At 33.7% G+C, this 17943-nt stretch overlaps 1 protein-coding gene across 1 annotated transcript; it reads left to right on the forward strand.

Annotated features, from left to right (window-relative positions):
- Window positions 1-15720: 15720 nt before the first annotated feature.
- Window positions 15721-17637, forward strand: LOC127123903 (putative RING-H2 finger protein ATL21A). The gene is made up of 2 exons (XM_051054079.1): window positions 15721-16480; window positions 17216-17637. The coding sequence occupies exons 1-2, from the start codon at window positions 15721-15723 to the stop codon at window positions 17635-17637; spliced, it is 1182 nt and encodes a 393-aa protein (XP_050910036.1).
- Window positions 17638-17943: the final 306 nt, after the last annotated feature.

Here is a 17943-nt window from a genome sequence, read left to right on the forward strand (position 1 = left end):
TTATTGAGATTGAGCAATTAATGATGAAGAATGAGATCTGGGGGTTGTAGAGAAGTTTTAGCTTGAAAGAGATAAAGTGTGGGAAGTGAAAGTATTCTAAGTGTGTGAAGTGAGTGAAATAGGTTTTTATAAGGGTTTTGCAATCATGACAAAATCTTGAACAGTGAAAAATTATGACAAAGGGGAATGCATAGAGATATTTTACTTAATCCTAAGAAATATCTTCATCCAATGTGTCACTCAGCCATTCAGAAGTGTTTTAGTTTTCTAAGACAACCGTCTTTACAAACTGATGAACTAACCAAGACTGATTGGCAACTAATTAATGCCAAAACTATTAAGTATCGAGAAGATAGAACGTTTAACCAACAAGGTTATGACTTGACACTTATGAACTTATGAAAACTTCTCACTTCAAAAGACTCAAATGTTCAAAGTCAAAATATCTCAGAGTCTCATTGAACCATTATGAGATAATCATCTTTTCATTCTGGACAAAAATCCATTTTTAAATTCTTTAGAATGAAAACAAATCTATCTTTAGCAAGGGGGTTTGTAAAAATATCAGCCCATTGATGGTCTATATCAATAAATTTTAAGTTTACGTATAAAATGATGTTTAATCTCAATATGTTCATCCCTAGAATGTAAAACGGGATTCTTAGATAAAAAATAGCATAAGCATTACCACAAAGAATAGGAATGTTACTCTCATATATCTGAAAATCTTCTATTTGACTTTTCATCCAGAGCATATGGGTGCTGCATCCAAAAGCTGCAATGTGTTCAGCTTCTGCAGTTGATAATGCTAAGGTTGATTGTCTCTTGCTGGACCATGAGATCAAGTTGTCTTCCAGAAATTGACAGCTTCCAGAAGTGCTTTTTCTTTTAAGTTTATCTTCAGCGTAATCAGCATCATAATAACCCACTAGCTTGTACTATTTTGATTTTCTAAAACACAAGTCAAGATTAATAGTACCTTTTAGATACCTAAAGATCCTCTTAACAACCGTTAAGTGGGATTCTCTAGGATCTAATTGGAAGAGAGCATACAAACAGACACTAAACAAAATATTAGGTATAAAAGCAGTTAAATATAAGAGAGAACCAATCAACACTCTGTATACCTTTTGCTCCACCTTTGCACTTACCTCATCCTTATTAAGGATACATGTAAGATGCATGAGAGTCTTTGCTATCTTGCATTCTGACATGTCAAACTTCTTCAGAAGTTGTTTAGTATATTTACTCTGATTGATATATGTCCCTTCTAGACTTCGATTAATCTGAATTCCTAGAAAGAAATTGAGTTCTCCCTTCAGACTCATCTCAAATTTGCCTGCATAGACTTAGCGAATTGCTTGCACAAAGTAGTATTAGCAGAACCAAATATGATATCATCCACATAAATTGAACAACAAGGATATCATTTTTAAATAATTTACAAAACAAAATTATATTAACCTTCCCTTTGGTAAATTCATTTTCTAAAAGAAAATTGCTTAGTCTTTCATACCATGCTCTAGGAGCTTGTTTCAGACCATACAATGATTTCTTAAGTTTGAAAATAAAATCTGAGTTTTTATGATTTTCAAAACCAATAGGTTAGTGTACATACATTTCTTCAGTTATGTAACCATTCAGAAATGCACTCTTAACATCCATCTGATATAAAATGATGTTATGATTAACAACAAAATAAACTAAGAGACAAATAGACTCTAACCTAGAAACTGGTGCAAAGGTATCAATATAGTCAATCCCCTCTTACTGACTATAACCTTGTGCAACTAGTCTGACTTTGTTTCTTACCACCTCTCCTTGTTCGTGCAACTTGTTTTTGAAGACCCATTTTGTCCCAATGGCATGAGTTCCTTTGGGTCTAGACACAAGAGTCCACACATTATTTTTGGAGAATTGGTTCAATTCTTCTTTCATTTCCAGAATCCACTCAGTGTCCAGAAGAGCTTCATCAACAAATTTATGTTCTATGAGGGATACTAAACCCAGAAATGTCTCTTCAGAAGGTTTGAATGAGGGTCTGGTTTTGACTGGTTCAATTTTATCTCCCATAATCAATTCTTTGAGTGTGAGGATCTTTGTCTGTGCTTCCTCAGATGACTCGGAAATTCAAAAGGTTTTGGTTGAATAGTTTCATAGTCTTTTTCCTCAGGATCTTTTGCGTCTGAAGTTTTACCTCCAGAACCTGAATAATTGATCTCCAGATCTGCAAACTTCTCAACTAGTTTTGAATTTTTAGGGTCAAGCTTATCATAAAATCTAACATTAATTGTTTCCACAACAATTTGTGTTTTAGAGTGTCTTAACATAATACACTTTTGTGCCTTAGAATTAAACTTGTTCAAATTGTCTTTAGTTTTCAACATAAAACAATCACATCCAAATGGATGAAAATATGAAATATTGGGTTTTCCGTTCTTTCACAATTCATAAGGAGTCTTACCTAGAATAGGTCTTATAAAGACCATGTTCTAAATGTAACACGCTGCGTTGACTGCCTCTACCCAGAAGTGCTTAGCCACATTAGTCTCATTGATCATGTCTTTTGCCATCTCTTACAAAGTCATATTCTTCCTATGTACAACTCTATTTTGTTGTGGAGTTCTAGGGCAGGAAAAAACATGGGAAATTCCATTTTCATCAAAGAGTTTTTCAAAATCTTTATTTTCAAATTCTCCACCATGAACACTTCTAACATTAACAATTTTAAAGTATTTCTCATTTTGAACTTGAGAGCAGAAGGTAGAAAACATAGAATGTGACCCATCTCTGTGTCTTAGAAACTTAACCCATGTCCATCTACTGTAGTCATCTACAATGACTAATCCATACTTCTTTCCATTTACATAAGCATTTTTCATTGGTAAAAAAAGTTCAATGTGCAGAAGTTCCAAAGGCCTAGAGGTAGAAAATAACATTCTTTACTTTGAAAGAAGTTTTTGAAAACTTGCCTTTTTGACATGCTTCACAAAGAGCATATGACGCAAACTTCAGATTAGGAAGGCCTCTGACTAAATTAAGCTTATTTAGCTAAGAAATCCTCATCATGCTAACATGACCCAATCGTCTATGCCATACCCATTGCTCTTCATTTATAAACATAAGACATTTTACATTTTGATTTTTAAGATCAGAAAATCTTATTTTATAAATGTTATTTTTCCTCTTTCCATTGAAAAGGATGGATCCTTCCTTCTGACTAACAACTTTACAATACTTTTGATGAAATATTATATCATAACCATTGTCACTTAATTGACTTATGGACTATAGGTTATGCATTAATCCTTCAACTAGTAAAACATTAGTAATAGAAGGGATACCATCATTACCAACTGTTCCAGATCCAATGATCTTTCCTTTCTAATCACCTCTAAAGCCCACGAAGCCACATGGCTTAAGTTCTACGTCTTGGAACATATGCCTTCTTCTCATCATGTGTCGTGAGCACCCAGAGTCCAGGTATCATGACAGGTGTTTCAACTGAGCTACTAAAGATGTTTGCAACATAGATTATCTTATTATTAGGTACCCATATCTTTTTGGGTAATTTCTTGTTAGTTCTCCCAAAGTTCTTAGAAAACTTTGAGTATAAGCATGAGAGAAATGGGAGTTCAGAGCTTTTGGTTTTTCCTTAGGTTTTGAAATAGGTTTTTCTTTAGGCACATAACCAATTCCTCTTCTTCCATTTTTGATAACTCCATAGATCATTGAAGCCATCTTGCTTCTATTTATATTTTTAGCAAGAATTTTCTAAAAAGATTTGTCATATTTCTTTATGACAGTTTCAGAATCCACAAAAGCTTCTGAAAGAATTTCTTCCTAAAGTTTGGAACTTTTACTTTGAGGACCAGAGTTTTCATTTTTTAAAATAAAGTTCTCTTCATTCAAAGTGGAAAAATCTTTCCTAAGCTTACTATGTGCTTCAGATTCAGATACATGGACTGCTTTCAGATGCTTGTATTTATTCTGAAGCTTCTGATACTTTTCTAAAATTTCAGAAAGACAAGATTCTAATTCAGAACGAGATAAGTTAGGGAATACCTCTTCAGAGTCTGACTCAAATTCTGATTGAATCTTATCATTTGGAGCTTCTGTGCTTGCCATTAGTGCCACATTAGATTGCTCTTCCTCATAGTCATCTTTTGAGGATTATGAATCATCCCAGGTAGCCATCAAACATTTCTTCTTCCCCCTGAAGTCTTTTTTCTTTAGTCTGTCTTTCTTCAGCTTGGGACATTCATTCTTGTAGTGACCTGACTTCTTGCACTTAAAGTAGATAACGTCCTTGCCAACACCTGATTTCTTCTGTCCATATGTAGACTCAGAGCGTCCATATGTCCTTTAGAGCCTCTGAACTTGCTTTGTCTTTTCTTCCAGAGTTGATTGACATGTCTGGAAAGAAGAGATAATTCATTTCTTCTTCTAAGTCTTCTTTAGAATCTTCATGTTCTTTAGCTTGAAAAGCTTTAGTCTTTTTATACTTTCCCATGGATTTCAGACCCACGAGTTCAACTTTTCCTTGAGGCTCATCCTCTTTAAGATCTATCTCATGACTTCTCAAAGATCTAACAAGTTCTTCCGGAGTTGTGTTGCTTAGATCCTTAGAAAGCTTCAGTGTAGTTACCATATGCCTACATCTCTTAGGTAGGCTTTTGATAATTTTATTTACATGATTTGCAGTAGAATAACCTTTGTCAAGAACATTTAGTCTTGCAACAAGAGTTTGAAACCTTAAGAACATGTTCTCAACATTTTCATTTTCTTCCATCTTGAAGGGTTTATACTTTTGTATTAAGACAAGTGCCTTACTTTCTTTAACTTGAGCATTTCCTTCATGAGTCATTCTCAGAGAATCAAATATAGACTTTGTTATGTCTCTATTAGTGATCTTTTCATACTATGAAATAACATTCAACAAGATGGTTATTGCTTTATGATGATTCTTGTAATCTTTCTTTTACTGATATGTCATCATTCTTCTTTCCACCATGTTATCACTTGCATCAACAGGATGTATGTAGCCATCAACTACCATATACCATAAATCTACGTCATGACCAAGAAAAAAAGCTTTCTATTCTATCTTTCAAGTAATCAAATTTATCTCCATCAAAAACTGGAGGTTTTGCACTATAGTGATCTCTATCAGCAACTGGAGTAGCTGAAGGTGGGATAACAACCATTGAGTTTCACAAACTGGATCTTTAGCTGACACGATAAAGTGTTTGATATGCAAACAATACTAGAATCGGAGATCCTATGCCAATTTAAGGTGATGAGAAACACAAGAAGGGGGGGGGGGGGGGTGAATTGGGTTTCTAAAAATAAAAACCTTTTCAACCCAACCCAACAAGCAGAAAACAAAGAACAAAAATAATGAAACAATTATTTTTATCCTGGTTCGCTGTTAACTAAGCTACCTCTAGTCCACCCGCCAAAGTGATTTATCCTTATCAATAAGTACTTAATCCACTATAACCAAACTGATTACAACATAAAGACCTACAGTCAATGTCTTCTTGAGTATTCTGACTAAACCCTAGTCACTCTAGGAAAATACAATAAAACAGATTGAGGTACAAAGGTGTGTTTACAAAGTGCTTTTAAAAAACAGAATACACAAAATAAATACAAGTTTATCACACAAAGATATATTCTATTAATAGTATGAACAAAAGTTTTAGTGTGTTCTCTCTTAAAATATTTCACAAAGTGCACTGTTCACGTAATAATAATCTTTTAGAATGTGCAACACTATTTCATTCTTCCAAGTCTCCTTTATATAAGCAATGAAAAGATCCGTTGGAGGGTAGAGTTGGAATAGCAAAATGCAGTTGTATCCTTGCATAACGACTTATGAAAATGGGAGGCAAAATGGTACAATAGTACAGTTCTTAGCCCACAAAATCAGTGTAGCGGAAGGAATATTTGATCTTGTATTGTGTACTATTTTCCTTGCATAAAACCTTTTGACGTTATCTTCAATATTTAGGGGATTATGATAATTAAGTGGTGAAACATGCATAAGAGAAGAGTAAGAATCTGGTTAAGAGAAACTTCAGAACCTTGGTCTTCAAAATCTTGACATAGTTCATCAGAACATGATCTTAAGAGTCTGGTGACACAGTTAGAGTTGTTGAGAGAGCAAAACTTCAAAGCATATCAATGTCAAAAGCATCAGAGTTGCAAAGCTTTGGATGAGCATAGAGTAAGAAGCTTTGAAGTACATAATCCAAAGCTTGATTATCTTGTAAACCACATATCTCAGAGTCAGAGTGCACTAGGTTCAAAATTTGATAATATCACATGTCATTCATTTAGAGTCAGAACTTGAATCTAGTATCTATATACTAAACAAATTGATTAGGTTAAATTATTTTTCTCTAAGAGTCCATGAATTGTTATCATCTAAACATAAGGCTAGATGCATAACGAAATCTCGTTCTTACATGTTTCACATGATTTTCGTGTTTTTAGGATTGCATATACTTGGATCACTGTTTTTGAAATGGTCAATTCATGTTTAATAGATTAAAAGACAATATAAATGGGAGAGTAGTTACTATATATGTTCCAAGTACGAATGTGTTCTTCTTAATTTTTTTTCAAACTTTCCATATCTCGTTTATGGATCAAGGAAATGATCAAGAAAATATGTTACACAAAACTCATTTCTCTTCCTTTTTACTTTGTTGTTGATTTCCTTTTTGTTGTTATATGTTGTATGTTGTTTAAATTATGTTTTTGTTGATAAAATTTGCATGTTGTTCATGATTTAGTTTTTGTTGATATATGTTATATTTTGTTTAAGGTATATTCTTATTGATAAAAGTTGTATGTCGTTGTTGATTTATTTTTTATTTTTATATGTTGTATTTTGTTTAAGGTGTGTTGTTGTTGATAAAAGTTTGATGTTGTTGATGATTTATTTTTTGTTGATATAGGTTATTGTTGATAAAAGTTGTATGTTGTTGCTAAAAGTTGTATATTATTGTTGATAAAAGTTGATGTTGTTGATGATGATTTATATGTTGTATGTTGTTGATTTTTAATGATATACCTTGTATATTGCAACTTTCACTACGTTAAACCAACACTTTTATTAGATGAGTTTATTATGTCATGTGTGGTTTGAGTGTTTTACCAACCGTCACTAACTAAATAACCTTTCTAATTGAATTAGAAATTTCTAATATAAAAATTAAGTTATTTTAGAAGACAAATTACATTGATCAAGGTTTTTCAAGCTTTCTTCCTTGCATTCTATGTAGTTTTCTCTCTCTTTGAGAGTTAGAATTTGGTTTAGTGCTTGTAAGTCTTCAATCAACAATTTATTCTTTACTAGTTCAATGAAATAGTAGAGAATGAAGTGATAGTTGAAGAATCACAGGCATTGAACCTAATTCTAACACTTAAAAAAGCCAGTAAGATACATAGAATAAAAGGAAAAAAGTTAGGAGACCATTGATCATTTTAACTTGTTATTCTAATATAACTTAATTTGTTAAATTATTAATTTTTATGCTACATTGAAAGGTTATATGTTTAGTGACTAGTTGATGAAATAATAATTCCACATATGTTATGATAAACTCAAAAGGACATATCACCACAATTTAAAGATAAAACTGTAGTTAAAGGTTGTTTAAACAACAAAAATGACGTTGTGAAATATCGAACCCATGACCTTTAAAATTTTCACAATGATTACTTAAAATAATCGTGGTTATAGGTAGCACGCTTTCCAGTTTTCTACCACGGGCACTGCACCGTGGTTGTAAATAATCCACATACAATCACACCCTACTTGACAACGATTATTCAACCGTTATTATAGGTCTTTCACAAAGGTAATTATAGGTGTTTTTTGTAGTTGTGGGGGATACAGAATCGAGTCACATTGACATGATTGAGAGCAGTGGAAGCAATAAACTAGGAGAAGGAAAACCACGTAGAAGCAAGAAAACAAGAAATTCTAAAGACCATGAACACAAACTAGCTTTCTCTACCATAGAGGAAGATCCAAAAATATATATATTCAAGAAACCATGTATTCAATTGATGTTGACTTATGGAATGATGCTATAAAAAATGAGACGAATTCTCTGTAATTTAACAAGACATGACATTTAGTAGACTTGGATCCTAGTTGTAAACATACAAGTTATAAATGGATTTTGAAAAATAAACTAAAACCTAATGGAACTGTTGTTAAATACAAGGCTCACCTTGTAGCCATGGGTTTCATACAACGAGAGAAGGTAGATTCCTGTGACACCTTTTTACTTGTTCCTAGAATAACATCCATTAGTGTACTCATTTCAATTGCATCAATTTATAACTTAGAGGTACACCAAATGAATATTAAAATTACTTTTCTCAATTTTGATTTAGAATAAGATATATATATAGAACAACCTGGAGGCTTTGTGGTTTATGGACAAGAGACTAGGGTTTATAAGTTAGATAAAACTCTATATGGTCTAAAGCAAGCTCCTATATAATGTCATGAAAATTTTGTAAATCTAATTATCTCGAATGGGTTTAAAGTGAATAAAAGTGACAAATGTGCTTTCTACAAATATGAAAATGACATTTGTACTATCATATGTCTTTATGTAGACGAATTGCTCATATTTGATTCAAACATTCATGTTATTAATAATGTGAAATCTTTGTTATGTAAAACAATTCGATATGAATGATGGTAAGTGTTATTTGCATAGTTCTTTCTAGTCATCTTCCTTTATTATTTTACCGTACTTTGTTCGATTTCCTTTCATTTGTCATGTTTTATTCTTTGGTTTGTGTTTTCTTGTGAATTCTAGGATCTAAGGAGCATCCAAGACAAATACGATAAAAGTAAAGTGAAACGAAAAAAAAAAGACATTTCTCCCATACAAAAGTCAGAGGGCTGTTACGGCCACCTGTAACAGTTGCTACGGGCCATAAGAGCATGATGCACTAGCCATCATTTGAAGCCTTTTTTGGTACAAGAAACAGGGACTTGCTACGGCCACCCATAGCAGCTGCTACAGGATGTAGCAGGGAGCGAGAGAAAAATCAAAGATTTTGTTTGCTTCCATAAATAAATTTATTCACTCTTAATTGTGGCTCTTAGACATGATTGAATATGTATCAAATCTGAATATTTTGCATTGAACCAAGGATATTTTCACTTTTATTATTTCCCTATAAAACTCATAGCCTATTATGAGTTTAGGGTTCCCAACTTTTGTCACTTTTCATTCCTAGTTTTTGTTCTACTTTTCGTTGTAACTCAAGTCTCCAATGGAGCAATTTGTGGAACAAGGTTTATTCATAATTCAGGTTTTATATTCATTCTCTTTATATTATTCATCTCTTGTGTTTGATTATTATGAGTCTGATGATTAATACCTCTATGATTGTGTTTTCCCTCACCACGAGTAAGTAGTTTCCTATGGACTAGGGGTTATGGGGATTATTTCATGACCTATCGTATGATCTATTACTATCGATTGTGATAATTTTAATTAAAATTATTTTATAATCTGAGTGCATGCATTCCAACTCCGTTACGAAAGTAAGTGGTTCTCAAGTATCGACCATAGTCTGAAAGGATATGTGTCGATACCGGAACACATGATTTTAAACAACCTAATCTGGACGATGCAAAATCCAACAGAAGAATTTGAGAAAACATATAGTTAGGAAAAAGTAATGACTCATCGAATATTAATCCGGATGATGCGAAAGCCAATAGATTATTCGTCGATGATATGGGCAACACGCTGACGAAAGAAGGTAGTGCCTAATTTTATCTATTTTCTATAATTTATGCAAAAGAATCGCAATAGATGTAACAAGGATCATATGATTATGTTAGAAATATGAACTGTAACCCCGAGTCCTATTTGCCCCAATTTGAGATTTAAGTGATTTTTTCGTTAAGCTATTTTCAGTTAATTGCTTTTTCTTTTAAGTTGTTTACTAAAATCCCTACTTTTGATTTCTCTATATATACACCGTTTGGATAATAATTCGGTACTTAAACAATTAGTCTATGTGGTTTGATATCTATTTTATTACTTTGTGACAGTCGTGCACTCGCGGTTGCATCAAGTTTTTGGCAATGTTGTCGGGGACCAATTGTGTTTAATATCAAATTTATGTTTGATCAGCTATAGACTACAACTTATTTTTCTGTTGATTTTATTTTGTTTGTTTGTTGTGGTTCTCACTGCTCTTGTATGCATAGAACTCGTTCTGTTGATAACTTAGTTGAGCCTGTTGACGAAATCGAGTGTCTCTTACTCGAGAGATGTTGAAATCTTAGATTAGAAGCTATGGCCGATTTGGTTGATATTAAGCCCCTTAAGCATTATGCTATTCCTACAGAAGAGGAACCAAATTATAGTATTGTGCACCCTCATATATGCAACTCATAATTTTGAACTAAAACCTTCCTTGATCGATATGATGCAACAAAACCAATTTCCCGGTTTACCTTCGGAAAATCCTAATCTTCATCTTTCTATTTTTGTTGACAATTATGGTAAAGGCAAATGGATTTAGCCAAAACACCATCTGTTTTTATCTATTTCCCTTTTCTTTAAGAGACCGGCTTGCCTTCAATCCTTGCCCGCCAATTCTATTACTTTATGGACCCAGTTGAAAGCAACCTTTTTAGTGTTGTACTTTCTGCCAAGTTAAACGTCCCATGTTAGGAATGAGATCAACAACTTTAGGCAAGAAAAAGGATAGTCTCTGTTTGACGCGTGGGAGCGTTATAAAGATTTGCTAAGACTATGCCATTTCCATGGGCTTGAGAAGTGGATGGTAATCCATACTTTTATAATGGTCTCTTTTACTCCACAACGATGACCTTAGATGCGGCTTCCGGCAGAGCCTTAATGAATAATCCTCAAGATGTAGCCTACAATTTGATAGAAGAGATGGCCAAAAGCCATCACTCATGGAGAAGTGTGCGACAAGTTACCTCTAAGTCCACTCCTAAGACCGATTGTATGTATGAGGTTAATGCATTTGATCACTTGAATACTAAGGTGGATACTCTTTACCAAAATATAGTTAGCCTAAACATCACACCTTTCACACCTACTATTCCAACCCCTATTGCTTCGGTTGCCCCCCACCACACTCTACTATGAGATATGTAGAGTTAATGAGTATATACCGATACATATTGTCAAATGATCCTCACGGGAGGATCCATCCAAGAGAATGCTAACATTGTTAACAACAACCAAAGGAACAACCCTTACTCTAACACCTACAATTTAAGGTGGCGTGATCACACCGATTTCTCTTATAGGAACAACAACCCATGGGACCTCCGGGTTTCCAAAAAGCTACTCAACCCGATCCTAAAAAGTCTAATCTTGAACTTTTGATGGAAAATTTTATTTTGACACAAACCCTCCAAAATGATGAGTTTAGAAAAAAAAACCTCCTCACCAATGAGGCGCTTAGGCAATTGAATACTAAAGTTAATAATGTTGTCACTCACACCAAAATGTTGGAGACCAAAATCTCCTAAGTGACACAATAACAAGCTGTTTCTTCCATCCCTCCCAAATCATTTTGAGGCAGCCCGAACAAAATCCTAAGGGACATTTAAATGTCACGATAACCTGTAATGGTAAGGAAGTGGGTAGTTCTAGTGAGAGAGATATATAAGTTGAAGTGTGTGTGCCAACACCTTCCAAAAAGGAGGTTATTGAAGAGGTCGGGAAGGAAACACCCTATGTTGATCCTCCTCCATAGAAACCTATTATTCCTTTCCCGCAAAGTCTTGTGAAAGCCAAGGTGGATGCCTAATTCAATTTTTTTTGGAACTTCTCAAGAGAATCCACCTCAACGTGCCTTTCACAGAGGTGCTAACTCAAATTCCCTCATATTCCAAGTTCTTAAAAGAGATCCTTTCCTATAAAAGAAAGCCTGAGGACCATGAGACCCTGGCCATGACCCTTGATAGTAGTGTCGTGATTCAAAACATGGTTATCCGTAAGCTCAAAGATCCGGGGAATTTCTCTATCCCTTGTCATATAGGTACCATGGACTTTGAGAGAGTGCTTTGTGACTTAGTTGCTATTGTTAGCCTAATACCTTTGTTCATGTGTATGAAGTTGGATATGGGAGACATGAAGCCTACCGATATGTCTTTGTAACTTGCCGATATATCGGTCAAGTATCCCATAGGTGTGCTAGAGGATGTCCTAGTGAGAGTGAGAGAGTATTATGTGTCGGTTGACTTATCATAATGGACATCGGTGAGGATCCTAAAATCCCAATAATTTTAGGTAGGCCTTTCTTAGCTACGGCGGGGACCATCATATATGTAAAGAGAGGAAAGTTGACTTTTAAGGTAGGAGAGGAAAATATTGAGTTTATTCTAGAAAAAACTCATGAACAACCCTTCTTTGATGTATTCTTGCTGCTTAGTCGATATTATCGACGCTTGTGTTCAAGAGAGCACATTAGAATCTCCTCCGACCGATAAGTTGGAAGCGTGTTTGCTTGATAGTTCCCAAAACAATAAAGAAAACATCAAAGTGAAATATTATGAGGAGACATTAGATGAAAATCCCATTTCCTCTCAACAAGGCTTCAAAGTGCTTATGACACAAGGTGACATTCCCGAGCAACAAAAATCCCAAATAGAACTGAAACCATTGTCAAAGACCCTTAGGTGCGAATTTTTGGACATGGAGAGAAACCGATCTGTGATAGTGAATGCTAGTTTGGGGGAGGCCGAGACTAAAAAGCTCATGATCGTCCTAAGAAAGTACCCAAAAGCCATGGGGTATACCATAGATGACCTGGAAGGTATTAACCCCTTTGTTTGTATGCATAAGATAATGCTAGAGGATGATTATAAGCCCTGTAGAGAAAACCAGAGCGGCTAAATCCCAATATGAAAGAGGTAGTTAAAAAGGAGATGCTTAAACTCTTGGAGGCCGGGAAAATCTATCCCAACTTCGATAGTAAGTGGGTTAGCCCCATTTAGGTTGTGCCTAAAAAGGGAGGGATGGTAGTTATTAAGAATTAAAAAGGGGAACAAGTTGCCACTAGGACCATTACGAGGTGGAGAATGTGCATCGATTATAGGAAGCTTAACAAATCTTATGGGAAAAACCATTTCCTGTTACCTTTCATTGATCAAATGCTTGAGCGCCTAGCCAAGCATTCCCAAGCATAGTCTCATTAGATGGATATTGTTACTACAAGATTTAGATATTGAGATTGAGGACAAGAAAGGGACAAAGAATGTGGTAGCCTACCATTTGTCTAGGTTGACTAATTTGAAAGGGGATGAATTACCTCTTGATGACTCTTTCATGGATGATAAACTTTTTACGTTGATTGGTAAGGAATCACACTGGTATGGTGAACTTGTCAACTACTTGTTGCCGAAGTTTTACCTCTGGATTTGAATTATCAACGTAAAAAAGAAGTTTTTATCTGATTTGAAACACTACTATTGGGACAAGCCTCTGCTCTTTAAGAGAGGGGCAAACATAATTTTCTGAAGGTGTATCCCCGAAGAGGAAACAAAAAGTGTCATGACTCAATGCCCTGCCTCCGCCTATGACGGATATGCTGGCACCGACAAAACTGTGTCGAAAATTTTAGAAGCTGACCTTTATTACTCAAATATGTCAAAGATGTTCATGCTTTCATAGCAAAGTGTGACTAGCGCCAACACACAGGAAACATATCAAAGAGAAATGAGATGCCTCTAAATAACATTCTTGAGGTCAAAATCTTTGATGTATGAGGGGTGTATTTCACGGGACCCTTTCCCTCATCCTTAGGGAATCAGTATATCCTCGTGGCGGTTAATTATGTGTCAAAATGGATTAAGACCGTTGTCTATCAAATTAATGATGCACGAGTTGTGATAAAATTGTTCAAAAAGATTATTGTCCCAAGGTTTGGGGTACCTAGGCTTATAATAGGCGATGGGGGCCGCGTTTCATTTCTAGACAGTTTGAAAGCTTACTCAAAAAGCATTGGGTGCACCACAGAGTCGCCACACCATATCACCCCTAAACTAGTGGAAAATTCGAGGTCTCTAATAGAGAGGTAAAAGCCATTTTAGAAAAGACGGTCTCTCTCTCTCTCTCTCTCTCTCTCTCTAGGAAAAATTGGTCCTTTAAATGACGATGCACTTTAGGCATACCAAACCACTTATAAATACTCTATAGGTATGACCCTTTTTAAAATATTTTATGGGAAGTCCTGCCACCTGCCTGTTGAGTTAGAGCATAAAGCTTATTGGAGCATTAAAGCCCTAATATTAGACTACTAAGCATAGAGAGAAAAGAGAAAATTACAGTTGAGTGAGTTGGAGGAGTTACGACTTGATGCGTACGAGAACGTAAAGCTGTACAAGGAGAGAACTAAGAGATGACACGATAAAAGGATTCTAAACCAGGTATTCAAAGAAGGATACTTGGTCTTTTTGTTTAACTCAAGACTTAAGCTTTTTCCCATAAAACTTTGGTCACGGTGGTCTGAACCCTTTGTTGTGAAGAAGGTAACACCGTATGGAGCAATTGAAGTTTTGAGTGAGCCCACAAGATCGTTTACCGTGAATGAGCAAAGGCCTTTGGGGATGTTGTTGACCAAGGGGCGTGTTTGGTCTTGAAGGAACCACCTTGAGTGTTTGCACTCATAGACCGTCGAGCTAAACAATATTAAACAAAGAACTTGGTGGGAGGCAACCCACATTTCAATTTCTTGCAATTTCATGTTTTTGTTTCTTCCTTGTTTTTAGTTGTTTTCTAGTTTGATTTATGCATTAAGACCACCTTTTCGTAGTTTTTCCTAATACTAAGTCCGTGATTTTTTTTATGACAAGCTTCAGTTCTGGGGAATATGAGAACGTATATAGAGTTTGAGGGAAGAGAGACTAGGACTAGGGGCATCGAACAAGTTTGAAAACTTAGGTATTACCTGAACACCTTAGGTCCCACGAGTAAGGATGTGAGTCTAACTTCTAGATTTGTACCATACTACTTGACTTTGAGAAATATTTTCCGATTAGTTTATATTGACGGTCCGACATAATTTAAGACTTGCATGCATGTATGATTGGTTGAGAAACAAATAATTTGGACACCAAAATGATGAAAAAGCAATAAAGACAACTAGACATTCTAAATTGGATAACCGTCACCCGATTATTTAGCCTAACGACGGTTGATCCTAAATTATCGTCCAAAATAGACCACTAAAAGGTTAATAAAATTAAATTCTATTTTAAGATTTAATAGGATATTTAGAGAGTATTACTTTAATATTAAAAATATTTTACAAAAATATTAAAGAAACATATGCTAAATGAATAATATTATACATCGCTAATCACGTTTCATAACTTTTTCTCCCTTGTTCACCGAGCTGCCGCAGAATGCCCTAGTATAAACCCTCATGCTTTTGAATATTTGAACTCTTGTTATTGTTGCATGTTACTTCGTGGCAGTCAAAGAACTTGTTAGAGATGAAAATGTCCACATGTATATAATCCAAATTGACACACAAGAAAGTAATCTTTGACGAGTAACACTAGGATTGTTATAAGCATTGTAATACACGAAATTTATGTCTCATCCCATATAGTAGCCAATGAATATGTCAATTTAGTAGTGACTCACATCACATGTACTCTCATTCTTATCATATCTAATGTCTATCTTGAAAATTTCTTTCATATTTTCCATATTTCTCTTACTTTTTCACTCAACAGAAAGCACAATTCAAAATAATTGCGTAAGGAAATATTGTGGAAACCCTGAGTTAGGTCTTCTTTTTGAGTTCCCTTTCATCTTGAGAGAACCGTATCAAAATATCAATAATCAAAGTGATCGATGTGGATATCCAGGGTTTGACGTTTTTTGCCACCATTATAAAGAAGCTGTGCTTAAACTCTCAAATGATAGAAATTTTGTAGTCAAAAGTATTTCTCTTGAGAGACAAAGAATTTGGGTGAACGGTCCCAATGATTGTCCACCACAAAGATTCATTGAAAACATAAACATCAACGATGATTCACCTTTTGCATGGGACAACACTTTTCATAGTCATTATGAAAATGTGACATTTCTCAACTGTAGTACCAATTCTGGAAAGGAACCAAATCCAGTGATTGATGAACTTCCAATTATACCTTGTATGGGCAATGCGAATTATTCGATTATGTATACGTTGCAACCATCACTGGTTAATTCTTTGAATTTGTCGTGTCGTGAGATTGGATTTGCTAGGGTTCCAGTCAAAGATAATTCACAGCAAGCATTGGTAATCATGGATGGACTTTACTCTGATGCAATGTTGCGATGGAGTACACCTTCATGTGGTTGTGAACCTGATCAATCCTGTGGCTTTATAACGGATACGAGTCTTGATGTTACTTGTTACAAGCACAACTACATTTTTGATTTCCCAGGTATATATTTATTTTTCTTAGAGCATAAACAAACTAAAAAGCAAACAGTGATAATAAATATTTATTTGGATAGACTTCTTTGAATTTACATAGACAAATAACTTTTATAGAATATTTGTTCAAATGATTTATGAAAAAAAATACATATATCTTATTCATAAATTATTTTCACCTTATTTTCTTAAGTTCTTAAAGATAATTAAAATTAATTTTAATATTTAATTTGACAATTTATAAAATGATATTATATAAGAGATTATATTTCAATTCTAATTTATAATAATACATTTAAATATGTAAAAAATTAATGTAGATTAATTAATTTAAATTGGTGTAAAATTTAATATATTTTATATAATTTAATTTAAAATATAAAATATAATATAATAATTTTTTTTAATAAAAACATTATTGATAATTATTTAAGTAGGTTGAATTTGATAGACTTAAAAGTTTTATTTTTATAATCTATCACTTTTAATTAAATATACTTATAAAAACATTAGTCTTTTTTATTTAAAAAAATATGGTCTAGTCTGTCTGTCTGATGTAGATTAGATTAGGTCGCAATCATCCAGTTAAATCTAATATCATTTGTTCTCTCGTTTTTAAAATTTTATCAATTGATCAATTTATAGAGATTGATTTGTAAAATTATTATTCGGCTTTTAACATGTTCAATTATTTTTTTATTGTTAATATAAAATAACTTGTACTAGACTTTAAATTTTGTAGTTGGAAATCCTTCGACTCAAAAGCATAAAAAGTTTAACTTTTTTCCAATACTTTGGGGAATATTAGGAGTTTTGTTCTTCATGTGGGTCTCTTTAATCATATATAGAGATAGACAGCAAGCCCATATTCCACAAAGACAAACTATTACAAACATGGAACCAATTAATCGAGAACCACCTTGGTTTATGTTTGGACTTGATAGATCAAGAATAGAACAATATCCAAAGATTCAACTATCTGAAAGTGGACAATTACCTAGGTCAATTGACAATGTTTGTTCTATATGTCTTAGTGAGTATAAGCCTACGGAGACATTAAGGAGTATACCTCAATGTAATCATCATTTTCATGTTGATTGTATAGATGTTTGGCTCAAGATGAATGCTACATGTCCTTTATGTCGAAACCTGCCAGGGTTATGAATGAACTTTGGTTATCTCTTTCTATAATTTATTATCAAATCTTCATCATAATGTTTGTATGACTTTTTTTAATTGTAAATAGTCATTTTCTTATATTCATTTGGTTTTAAATTATCTAAAATGAGAATATATATATATATATATATATATATATATATATATATATATATATATATATATATATATATATATATATATATATATATATATATATATATATATATATATATATATATATATATATATATATATCAAGCACCAACATTTATTTTTATATATGTTATAGAAACTATGATGTTTGTATGT

This window comes from Lathyrus oleraceus, chromosome 2 (assembly GCF_024323335.1).
Source record: "Lathyrus oleraceus cultivar Zhongwan6 chromosome 2, CAAS_Psat_ZW6_1.0, whole genome shotgun sequence".
Taxonomy (NCBI): Eukaryota; Viridiplantae; Streptophyta; class Magnoliopsida; order Fabales; family Fabaceae; genus Lathyrus; species Lathyrus oleraceus.

What these genes read in the sequence shown, in the direction of transcription:
- LOC127123903 (XM_051054079.1), top strand. Translation starts at nt 15,721, where the DNA reads ATGTCTATCTTGAAAATTTCTTTCATATTTTCCATATTTCTCTTACTT. An exon ending in CTACATTTTTGATTTCCCAG is followed by an intron (nt 16,481 to 17,215) that starts GTATATATTTAT and finishes TAAATTTTGTAG; the next exon opens with TTGGAAATCCTTCGACTCAA.